The following is a 12,677-nucleotide window of genomic DNA, read 5'->3' on the forward strand; positions in this document are numbered from 1 at the left end:
GAGTGGGATTGTAACACCACCCTTACCCAGGTCACATCCCTGATTGAATGTAAAGGGAGTTTCCCTGGGGTGTGGTCTGCACCACCTTTTATCTCTCAAGAGATGAAAGGGAAGCAAGCAGAGAGTTGGGGACCTCATACCACCAAGAAAGCAGTGCCAGGAGCAGAGCGTGTCCTTTGGACCCGGGATCCCTGTGCAGAGAAGCTCCTAGTCCAGGGGAACACTGATGAGAAGGCCGACAGAGAGAGAAAGGTTTCCCCTGGAGCTGATGCCCTGAATTTGGACTTTTAGCGTACTTCACTGTGAAGAAATAAATCTCTCTGTTAAAGCCATCCACTTGTGGTATTTTTGTTGTAGCAGCACTAGATGACTAAGACACATGTTAAGGACTCACTCTGGCTGCTGTGTTGAGAACAGATTTCTGTGGGACACACACAAGCAGAGAGATGAGTTAGAAGCTGTTCCAGTAACTGGGCCAGAGATGGAGGGGCCCTGGACCACAGTGACAGAAGAGGGTGTAGTGACAAGTATTTGGATGCTAGATACATTCTCAAGGTAGAGCACTGTATTTTTCTAAGGGACTGGATGTATGGTATGAAAGAAAGAAGGAGGTCAAACATGACTTCAAGGTTTTTGACCTGAGTTGGAACCCAGGTGGCGCAGTGGTTAAGAGCTTGGCTGCTAACCAAAAGGTCAGCAGTTCCAATCCACCAGCCACTCCCTGAAAATCCTGTGGGGCAGTTCTGCTCTGTCCTATAGGGTCGTTATAAGTCGGAAGCAACTCGACGGCAACGGGTTAACTGGGCGTATAGGCTTGGAGAAAAGAATTAGGAATTCTGTTTTGGACATGTTAATTTTGAGATGCTTAGCCACCCAGATGGACTTGTTGAGTCAACAGTTGTATAACCAAGTCTAGAGTTTAGGGCAGAGGCCTGGGCTAGAGACAGAAATTCAAGAGTCTTCAGTGGTAGACCATACAAGCCACAAGACTGATGGAGCTCATATAGGTCTAGGGAGTGAGTGTGGATACAGAAGAAAAGACATCCAAGTAGCTCAGTACTGATCCCTTAAGCCCTCCAACAAACATTCAGAGACATTTGGGGAGACGAGGAGGTGGAGGAGAGGCAATGAAAGGGGAGGAAAACCAGAGAGGGTGTGCACGGAAGTGAAGTGAGGAAAAGTGTTTTGAGAAGGAACTGGCTGCACCACAAGTTGCTGACGGGTCTAGAAACGGGACCACTCTGCCTCGCAATCAACTTCCGTTTTCAAACTACATAATAAATATGAACATCCCAATAGATAGATCAGTATATAACAGATGTGGAGATTTTTCCGCCATTATTAACAGTGTAGCAGCCTTGCAGCCATCTCTTTAAGCGCATCTCAAGTAATTGTCTTAGAAAATGTCTACATGTGGAACTGCTTGATCAAAAAGTGTGTATGATTTTAAGGATTTTGCATATTGCCAAAATGCCCATCAAGACTGCTTTTACTCAACCACCCACAGTCCAATAGAGCGCCCATTCCCCGGTACCCTGGCTAACAGTGGGTATTATAATCAATTTCTCATTGTTTACCAATTTTATAGGTGAAAAAACTGAACTTATAGCTGACTACTAAAGACTCCAGACATATTTTCTGTCTTCTATGGCAATTTGATTTTTTTGGGGGGGAGTGACTTTTCCATTGGTGTTCTTAGCCCATTTTTCTATTGGGGTACGTCTTTTTCTGATTAGCTCATTTCCAAGAGGTTCCTGTAGGCTAAGGATAGTTTCTGCCATACATGTCAAGTTCGTCATTTGACTTTTGGTTTTATTTGAGGCACGTGAGGGGGTACTAAACTACTCTGCAGTTAAATCATCAATATTTTCGTTTATGACTTTTACCTTTATGACATGTTTAGAAAGTCCTCCCCCCAAGATTACAAATTTGAACATAATGGAATTCCTAAAGTGGTTTGTTTGTGAAGCCATTTATTTTTTGCTTTAGGAAAAACTGTCCTCCAAAACTTTTTCTTGTTTCTCTTCTGCCTTCTGATAGTACGCTGAAAAAGACCGCATCAGATTCTGTTTCCACAAAACTCCTATTAGAGTCACAGCATTTAAAACACAGAATCCAATAATGTTAAGGCCAAATGGAGAAAAAAGCAAACAGGTCAAGCTAGCTTTGGGGCAAGGGGGAATATAAATGTAAAAGCATTTTACAGATCACTGCTATAGTGAATGCTATTATTCAGATTGCTAATATTTTCTATCCTCCTTTCATAAAGGGACTGGGAGAAAATTGAACACATTTCTTTTAAACCTAGCCATAATTCTTCATTTTCAAACACAGATTTAAACTGGCATGTTCTGTCATTCCACTTCTTAACTCCATGAGTCTTAACTGAAGACAAAGCCCGATTCGTTTGGCACAGTGCAAATGTTTCTGTGATTAAGAAAGGCTTAAAGTATCAGCACTGTTTTCTGATGCCTCTTTCTCTACATAACTTTTTAGAAAAATATTGGCAGTTGTTGTGGATTGAATTGTGTCCCCCCAATATGTGCTATACTTGTGGATGTAATCCTGCTTAAAGATAGGATTCTCTGTTATGTTATTTAGATCACAGGGTAGGAACTAAATCTAATCACTTCTGAGTTATTAAAAAAAAAAAAAAAGCAGATTAGACCCAGACAGACACAAACACACGGGAAGACTTATGCCACGTGAGGATCGCCACGGAATCAAGGAACACCCAGAATACCAACCCTGATTTGGACTTCTAGCCTCCAAAAAACCAACAAAACCCATTGCTGTTGAGTCAATTCCAACTCACTGCAACCCTATAGGACAGAGGAGAACTGCTCCATAGGGTTCCCAAGGAGCGGCTGGTGGATTCGAACTGCCGACCTTTTGGTTAGCAGCCGAGCTCTTAACCACTGGGCCACCAGGGCTCCTTTGGCCTCCAGAACTGTGAAAAAACAAATTTCTGCTCTTTAACGCCACCCACACGTAGTGCTTGTGTCACAGCAGTACGAGGAAACGAAGCCAGCAGTCTAGCACAGGTGTGTAAGAGTCAGAGCTGGAGAGTCAGGCCTTGCCCTGAAATCCAGCTCTGCCATTTATTACCTGTGGGACCCTGGGCAAGTTACTTCCCTTCCCATTCTGGAAACTGGGGGAAATAGACCTCACAGTCGGTGCAAGGATTAAACGAGGCAATGTGTATAAAGCACACGGCACAGGGCCTGGCATACAGTAAATACACAATAAATGTTAAGCTTCTATCACTATCTTAACGCCTTTTACATTTATTTCTAAATTCTGTAGATGTTCCATTTACCTCTTTTGCTAGTTTCTGTCCTTGTTCCACACATATAGGTTTTTCTTTCATATCATTCAGTCTTGCTAAAGTTTTGGGGTCATCTCGGAGATCAATCTAATTAAGAAAGGTCAATAACGTCCCAAAATATTACAAGCCTTTAAAGATAAATCAAAGCACACAGTCCCATTTAATCCCCACATATTAAAAAAAAAAAAAAAAAAAAAAAAAAAGATTAAAAAAGAAAACTTAATTTTTTAAATCAACTAATATAGTTGCTTTCTTTCAGGACTATTTTTTCCAAAACTACTACGTTGCTGTTGTTGTAAGTTGCTGTCCAGTCGATTCCAACTCATGGCAACTCCACGTGTGCAGAGTAGAACTGCTCCACAGGGTTTTCGAGGCTGTGACCTTTGGGAAGCAGACCACCAGGTCTGTCTTCCTATGCGCCTCTGCGTGGGTTCGAACCTCCAACCTTCCAGCTAGTAGTCAACTGAGATACTTGTATTATTTGCTAAATTTTAGGGTCCTGTGTCTGAAAGCTTTCCCTCCCCCCTAAAATAGACCACAGAGATTCTCCTTAAATGGGGGAAAGCAAAGACGACGTACCTGAGTTCCTATTAATAAAAAGGGTACATTTGGTGCGTATTCTTTAAGTTCTGGCACCCACTCCTCCTTCACGTTTTGAAATGAGGCTGGATTTACCACAGAGAAGCATATAAGGAAGACGTCGGTCATAGGATAAGATAAAGGCCTCAGACGATCATAGTCTTCCTAAGAAAGAAAGAAACACCTCATTAATTTACAGCTTACATTTCTATAGTTGAATAATGATGTACACATCAGATTACATGGTCAAAGAAGCTGAATGTATAGCATACTCCATAAAACAAGATAATTCTGTTGGTTTTTATTATTGATCCTTTTGAAATTCTGAATACCAGTGAGGTAAAAATGTGAAAATATTAACAACTACAATGAAACTTGGAGAAAATGCACTGTGATTGCTAAAGCTGTCACTGGAAATATTTCTAACTGAGAAGTTTACACAGAGTATTGATTATAGCCAGCTGCTAAGTATTATAATTTGTAATAAGTAATATATACTGAATGTTTACTCTGTGTTGGGTGCTGGTCTATACACTCTTCCATATATTACTTAATTCTCCTAACAACTATATGACCTAAGTTCCATTACCTCTATTTTCCATTTGAGTAAACTGAGGCACCGAAGAATGTACACACAGTAAGTAGGGGAGCTGGGGTCCAACCCCTGGCAGTGTTTACTCCAGCGTCTATGCTGTTAACCACTCACTATACAGCTATAAACCAAAAAACAAACCAACCAACCCATTGCCGTCGAGGTGATTCCGACTCACAGAGACCCTACAGGACAGAGTAGAACTGTCCCATAGGGCTTCCAAGGAGTGGCTGGTGGATTCCAACTGCCGACCTTTGGGTTAGCAGCCAAGCTCTTAACCTCTGTGCCACCAGGGCCCCATATAGCTATACTGAGACCTCAGATCTATGGTTTCTCTGTTTACATAGTTTTCTGAAGTGTGTGTGTAAATTTAAAGACAGAAACATATACAAACCACAAAAATCCTTTCCTCTCCAATTTCCACTCCCTTCTGCAAATGTAGACATTTTCACAAGTTTCTTTCCAGTTCTTCTACGCAAGCATACACCTACAACTATACATATTCATGCATCTATACATAATCGAGACCATGCAATACATACTATTCTGCACCTTCCTTTCAGTCAGATCCTTCCAGATCAGAAAGCCTTAGACTTCCATGTTATTTTAAACTGCTCCTTCATATTCACAGAACGGCTGTACTATTGATGGTTGTTTTAGTATCTACCCCAAAAGGCAGTGAACGACCTTGTTTTGCAGAGACTATTTTATATGACCGAAAATTCTGCTTACTTATATTCTAGTGTACTCTAGTGAGTGAACGGTCAGGACTGCGTTTCTGTCACGGTTAAACTCTCATCTGGTCTCAAGAAATCTTTATTTTTGGCCTCAGTCATTTCTTCTTTTAAATGACCCATTTCCCTCCGAGAACCGTGTGAACGTGGAACTGAAGGAATATCACAAACATCTTCCAATGGGAGTAGTATTTCCCCTGGTGGAACAATTTTCCTTTCAGGTCATCTCCTGATGTCCTTCTTAACGTAATTCTCAACTCAAGCATCTCAGTGTCTCAACTCTAGACTCAGGAGGCTAACCCTTCTGTTTCTCTGTAATGCTTTTGGGGGGCACACCGATAACCTGGAGTCACGGACACTGAATGATTTCACAGGTGTGACCTATTAAAGGACAGGAGCAGAATCTGTATTTTTTACAGTAATAAAAAAAAAAAAAGAGTGGAGGCCTCTAATTGGTTTTGAATAAAGCCATGTTCTGATGTTAAAAATTATGAATAAAGAAATCAAGTAGGTGAGTATGAAACATATCAAACCCAACCAGTTACTATAAGAGGACTACTATCTAAATTATAAGGCGTTTTTAAAAATCGATTTGAGTGTTAAACAGTACGACTGGGTGCATTCAGTAGGCTTTTTGTACTCTCCTGTCTATTTCAAAATGCAAGTCCATAAGAAAGAAGGGACCGCATTTAACCTTCGCTTTCTACCCAGCAACTCTGCTTCTGAGCAAACTTGTGCGTGGCATGGTCAGGGAACGGGTGTTCTCATTCAAAAATCACTCCTCATCCGTATTTAGATTTCCAATTTTCACAGAATTAGAAACGGGGATATTATCCCAGAGGATTAGGGAGAATAAAGGAAGTAATGCAACTACCGCATGCAGCATAGTGCCTGGCACATAAAACAACTCTTCCAACGCTTTAACATAGATTCTTGGTCTCACGGGAAGACGAATTTAATTCCTCCGCAAATCCACGCAGAGCCCATTGGTCCCACCCCAGTCTTCACTATGCATCACTCCCAGCCACAGAGGAGAAACTATGTTAGCGAGAAATCAAACTTTCTACATTGGCATCAAAGTGCACAAATCAAACTGAGGACCCTTGAGGACACTATAATTTTCATATTAATAAAAGAGAATGATACATTATTACGGTACTAATTAGTCATTCTGCAACTCAAGGGCCTTAAGACTATTTAAAATGTAAAAAAAAAAAAATTCGTTTTTTTTTAAGAAAGCCAAATTGGATATTTTAATGAAAATTTAACTTTTCAAGCAAGTTTATCTCAGAAGGAAAATGAAATTGGGTAATCTTTCTCCAGGGGGTATTACAAGAAATAAAAAGTAATTGAATGCAAAGGTCTCTAGAAATGCTTAAGAATATTAATCCAAATATTCGACAGAACATAAGTCTATTGCACAGACTCCTTTTATAAGCACTGTGAATACTGACTTTCTTCAATGAGAGATACATGAGCACAAAGGAAAGAAACTGCACCAATCATTTCCAGATATTCGTTAAATTACACATTTTATTGGGCTAATTAAAATATAAAGAATTGTGGTTAGAACCAACAACAAAACCAAGAATCTTTAGAACTCCTTGGAAAGAAATGTTACTTCTGAAGTCTGAACTATCTAAAATGAACTTCTGGCTGTAATTTCCAGCTAAATACTTGGCTGTTGTTATACGAATGAGACCTTTCTTTTTCCACCCAGCCAGAGTAATTAGAAATATAATAATTGCACATTTGAAAAAAAAAAAAAAAAAACCTATGCATACTGTGGAGCCCTGGTAGCGCGGTGGTTAAGAGCTTGGCTGCTAACCAAAAGGTTGGCAGTTTGAATCTACCAGCCACTCCTTGGAAACCCTGTGGGGCAGTTCTACTCTGTCCTGTAGGGTTGATGAGTCAGAATCGACTCCACAGTAACAGGTTTTTTTTGTTTTTTGGTTTTTTTGGTGCATACTGTACGCTGCAATCATATAAAACTGTACTCACTGTGCAGTATCTTGAGCGAACTCAGTGTGAAATTTTGAATTTGGGAATAAATCAGTTAAAGCATGCAGAATCTATCCTCTCAAGCTGTATGTTAGAAATTTGGCCACACAAAAAAGTTAAACGTGGGACCACTGCCTGTACTTTTAAACAGCCACTTACAAAAGTCAGAATTTCTCACGGCCAAATCTCCAGCGTCCTCTTAATTAACAAATGAATTATATTTTAGTTGTAATAAAATTTTTTAAAAAGGTAGGTAGTTCAACATTTCAGCCTCGTAACTGGCATGTTCTCAGAAGTAGAAAAAAGTGTATTAAAGACAACCGTCTTACCTTAACATCATAAAAAACAAAGAGTTCAGTCAACATGACTGCTTGGTAAAAATCTTTAGCTTCTTAGCAACTGCCTAAGAGGTATCAGTTTTTAAAAAATGAGTTCTAGTAGCTTAGTAAGGAGCTCTGGTGGTCCAGTGGTTAAGTGCTCAGCTGCTAACTGAAAGGTTGGCGGTTCAAAAACCCACCAGCCGCTCTGCGGGAGAGATGTGGCAGTCTGCTTCTGTAAAGATTTACAGCCTTGGAAACCCTATGGGGCAGTTCTACCCTGTCCTACAGGGTCACTGTGAGTTGGAATTGACTCAACGGCAAGCGTTCTGGTAGCTTTAGTGATTAAGGCTCTCCACTGTAGTCAAGAGTTCGTGATCTGTGATGATGACCACTTTAACCCTTGAAAATTCTCCCTCATTCACCACCTGACAAGAACCAGCACACAGTAGGAGATTTAAAAAATGTGCTGAGAGAAAGCCCAAGACCTTCAGTTGCAACGGGAAAATGTAGCCAATGCCATCAGCCAGGCAGGGCCCTTTTTAAACCTCACTCACCTGGCGGTGACCAACAGCATCTCTACGCCTCCGTTTTTCTCTTCCATGTGGACCTGGGTGCTTCCTCCTACTTTACTGATTTTTGTTTAAAACACATGGTTTTAGGATAAGTGTGTCTAATAAAAGTACATATCCTAAAACCACGTATTTCAAACAAAGCCACTCCCACTGGCCAGTCGGGCCTCTGCAGTGCTTTGTTGGCTGGTACTCGCTCACACACTGGTCACTAAAACGAATCGGCACAGATTTCCTGAGATCATACTCTGTACTAGGAGTCCTTGGGTGGTGCACATGGTTAAAGCACTTGGCTGCTAACCGGAAGACTGGTGCTTTGAATCCGCCCAGATTCATTCTTCTGAATCATCAGAAGAAAGGCCTGGTAATCTACTTCTGAAAAATCACCCACTGAAAATCCTCTGGAGTACAGTTCTACTCTGACACATACTGGGTTGCCGTGAGTTGGCACTGACCCAACAGCAACTGGTTCAACTACGTGGAAGACGTTCTAAGGATTGTTGCTGTTAGTTGCCACTGAGTCAGCTCCAACTCATGGCAACCCTATGTACAACAGAACGAAAAATGCTGCCCAGCCCTGCACCATCTTCATGATTGTTGGCATGTCTGAGTCCACTGTGGAGTGACTTTGTCCAACCTAGAGGGCTCATCTTCCAGCACTATAGGGGACAATGTTCCATCGTGATCCACAGGGTTTTCATTGGCTAGTTTCTGGAGTAGATCACCAGGCCTTTCTTGCTAGCCTGTCTTAGTCTGGAAGCTCTACTGAACCTGTCCACCATGCATGACTCTGCTGGTATCTGAAATACCAGTGGCATAGCTTCCAGCATCATAGCAACACAGAAGCTGCCACCGTAGGGCAAACTGATGGGTGGTGGGGTCTAAGGATACATACACACAAATAAAATAAATAATTTTCCCCTCTGGAATTTAAAGTTTAGTTGGGAAGAAATTCAAGACATACACATATAAAAACTGATATGCTTACATATTACAAAAGAGCCATTGTAGCATACAAGAATGGGAGAAAGAAAAGTATAAGCTAGAACAGGTGAATGCATAAATACTTAATCCAAGAGATATCTCTGAGTACTTTCTATGTGCCACCTCGTATGTTTCGTTCTGTTATACATAATCTTGCCATGAGTGGGAGCCAACTTGACAGCAACGAACAACCACCTATGTGCCCAGGACTGTGCTAAGTGCAACCCTCAGAGAAATGAAGGAAGGAAAAGATTCAAATAATATCTAATTAACAATACACTTTATAAAAGTTTACAAAGCTCTCTTGTAAGATGTCTCTATGGAAAAAGTCTGTATCTGTAAATATCTATACAAATATCTGTATCTATAAAAAGGAGGCAACAAACTCAAGTGAGCCCACGTGTCTCATTCAGTGCTTTCAGGACCTCCAAGTCACAACCCAGAAGAGAAGAAACTGCAATGCTGATGTAGGAACAGGTGTAAGGGTGGCACCAAGGAGGAAGAATTATAACAGGTGGGACATACACAAAAAATTTATAAGGCACAGACTCAGGTGGAGGATGGATGGATCTCAGGTTATTTTCTAGGCCTCAAAAATGCATTGCCTACCACCCCCAATACAAAACAAAACAACTCCTACTCCCTGAGATATTTTCTCGATCTAAAGACAGCCTAGGCTGTCACAGCACTGAGAAACAAGCTTGTCTGATTCGTGAATCAGTTTTACTTCTTGTTCTTCTGAAATAAGCTAAAAAGCGACAGTATTTTTATGCTTTTTCCTTGGATTACTTTGATTCATTGAAACAACTCCTGTTCCATTTGTCTTAATTATTTGTCGTTAGGAAATTTACTCTTTTTGAATTCCTTCATTTAGAAATACTGATTTTGATCTTCAAGAAAGAACAGAGTAAAAAAACAAGTTCACTTTGTGGCTTTTATTTATTGCATATTTTTATTTTTAAAAACAAGTTACGACTGATAAACTTTAGAAGAAATTTTAAAATAAGGAATGTTCTCTGCCAATTCTTGCATTTAATATTAAATTATATTGTATCTTTTGAAAGATTGTTTCTTGTATAAGTCAAGATTTTAGTGTTCAAACTCTATGGCCACCATTCAGAGGTGGCTCGACGAAAACCCCTACCATGAAATATAAGCAAGAAGCTTACTTAATAAAAAACAAAACAAACAAAAAACTAACTCATTTCCATTCTGAATAAGAAATCTCCTGATTTTTAAAAACAGTTGTTCAATTTTTGTCAAAGATTCTATAGAAGAATCTTGATCAAGAGGGTGAAAATGCAGAACAGAATTTCAAATTGTCATGGACGCCAGACTGCCTGGAGCCATGAAGGCTGGACAAACCCCTGAAGCTATTGTCCTGGGATAATCTTTAAAACTTAAACCAAAAATATCCCTTGAAGTCGTGTTAAAACCAAAGAATAGTTTAGTTTAACTAGTAAAAATGTCTGCCTCGAGCATTATGCTCTTTTAAGAACTACCTGTATCAGATCAAAGTGACAACAGAAACTCAAAAGATTAGATAGGAACTCTAGGGGGTAGTGAGTCTATGTTAATGAGGGAGGACCAACTCAGAAAAGGAGCGTGAGAATGGTTGCAGAACTCGAAGAATCAATGTCACTGAATTGTACACGTAGAGACTGTTGAATTGGTATATGTTTTGCTGTGCCTATTCTCAACAACAACAACAAAATAAAATTAAAAAAACAAAAACAGTTGTTCAAAAATGTACTGCTATGTAAACTAAAAAAAAAAAAACAAAAGTATATAAGACCCAGTCTCTGCTCTTAGAAGTTCACAGTAAAAGAGACAAGATGTATGCAAATACTATATTACACGTTAGAATGTGGGAAAAACTAAATGTGGTTCTTTGGGGATACTAAGACTTCTAGAAGAGTCAGCATCTGAGCTAGACCTTACAGAATGGATAGAATTTGAACACAACCTACTAGCAATGTGGCCTAGTCAAGTCTCTTATTTCTCAGAGCCTTAGTTTCTCTGTCTGTCAAATGGGAGAATGTCGGTGACACATGCTTTGAAGACTACAAAGGGCTATAAAAATGCATTACACTCCCAAATGCTCCAGTATGCTACTCTGATTTAGGAAAGAGTAATTTATCAAAATCTACAAGAGTTTTCCTCTATAGCAATTCAGAATGAGAAAAAAGTGGGACCACAATTGAATAATTCTTTTACTAGACAGGCCCCAGCCTTCCGAAGTCTAAAACAGCTTCTGACTACTTTAAAAGAAATACAAAATTACAAGACAACTAAGTAAAGATGCCCCTGACTACTGTTGGTCTTGTGGTTTATGAAGTAGCAACTCTGCCCCTTTTAAGGCACACAGTAGCGATCTCCATCTGAAACATCTGTTTCTAGTGAGAATCCAAAAACAGGTGTTAGGCAGGGCACACTCCGAACACTCCAACCCCAAAAGGTGACACTACTGAAGCCAAGAGGACATATGGACTGAAGCTGGCTTCTGAAGATTCAACGTTCTTTGTCATAAATCTAAATTACACACTGTTACGGATTGAATTGTGTATCCCGAAAATGTGTGTCAATTTGGCTAGGCCATGATTCCCAGGATTGTGTGACTGTCCGCCATTTTGTCATCTGATGTAATTTTCCTATGTGTTGTAAATCATGCCTCTATGATGTTAAATGAGGCAGGACTGGAGGCAGTTATGTTAACGAATTGTGCCACTGGCAAGGAATACTGAATATGTTATGGACTGCCAAAAGACCGAACAAATTTGTCTTGGAAGAAGTACAACCAGAATGCTCCTTAGAAGCAAGAAGGGGGAGACTACAACTCACATACTTTGGACATGTTACCAGGAGGGATCAGTCCCTGGAGAAGGACATCATACTTGGTAAAGAAAAGGGTCAGCGAAAAACAGGAAGACCCTCAACAAGATGGACTGACACACTGGCTGCAACAATGGGGCTCACGCATAACAATGATTGTGAGCATGGTACAGGGCCGGGCATTGTTCCGTTCTGTCATGCATAGTGGGACTATGAGTCGGAACCAAATGGATGGCACCTAACAATGTTAATGAGGCAGGACTCAATCTACAAGACTAGGTTGTGTCTTAAACCAATCTCTTTTGAGATATGAAAGAGAGAAGCAGAGCAGAGAGACATGGGGATCTCATACCACCAAGAAACAAGAACCAGGAGAATAGCATGTCCTTTGGATCCAGGGTCCCTGCACTGAGAAGCTCCTAGTCCAGGGGAAGGTGGACGACAAGGACCTTCCCCCAGAGCTGACAGAGAGAGAAAAACTTCCCCTGGAGCTGTTGCCCTGAATTTGGACCTCTAGCCTCCTGGACTGTGAGAGAATAAATTTCTCTTTGTTAACTGCATCCACTTGTGGTATTTCTGTTATAGCAGCACTAGATAACTAAGACACACTCATTGCTACAATAATTCTCAATAATTATAGTCTATGAAACCTCATTCTCTTGTCTAGTCTATTTGTCACTTCTGAGTTCACTTTATATTTAACTTTGTGAAATGAAAACATCACTTTTCACCTCCTTA

At 40.3% G+C, this 12,677-nt stretch overlaps 1 protein-coding gene across 1 annotated transcript in view; it reads right to left on the bottom strand.

The window, feature by feature from the left end:
* Nucleotides 1–12,677, bottom strand: part of RHOQ (ras homolog family member Q) — a 49,726-nt gene that overhangs the window by 1,593 nt on the left and 35,456 nt on the right. Inside the window, exons 3-4 of the mRNA XM_004369493.2 lie at nt 3,908–4,072; nt 3,320–3,415 (exon numbers count right to left, since the gene is read on the bottom strand). Coding sequence (XP_004369550.1) covers nt 3,320–3,415; nt 3,908–4,072 — 261 coding nt within the window. The remainder of the gene's footprint in view (nt 1–3,319; nt 3,416–3,907; nt 4,073–12,677) is intronic.

Source organism: Trichechus manatus, unplaced genomic scaffold (genome assembly GCF_000243295.1).
Source record: "Trichechus manatus latirostris isolate Lorelei unplaced genomic scaffold, TriManLat1.0 scaffold00005, whole genome shotgun sequence".
In the NCBI taxonomy this organism is placed as follows: Eukaryota; Metazoa; Chordata; class Mammalia; order Sirenia; family Trichechidae; genus Trichechus; species Trichechus manatus.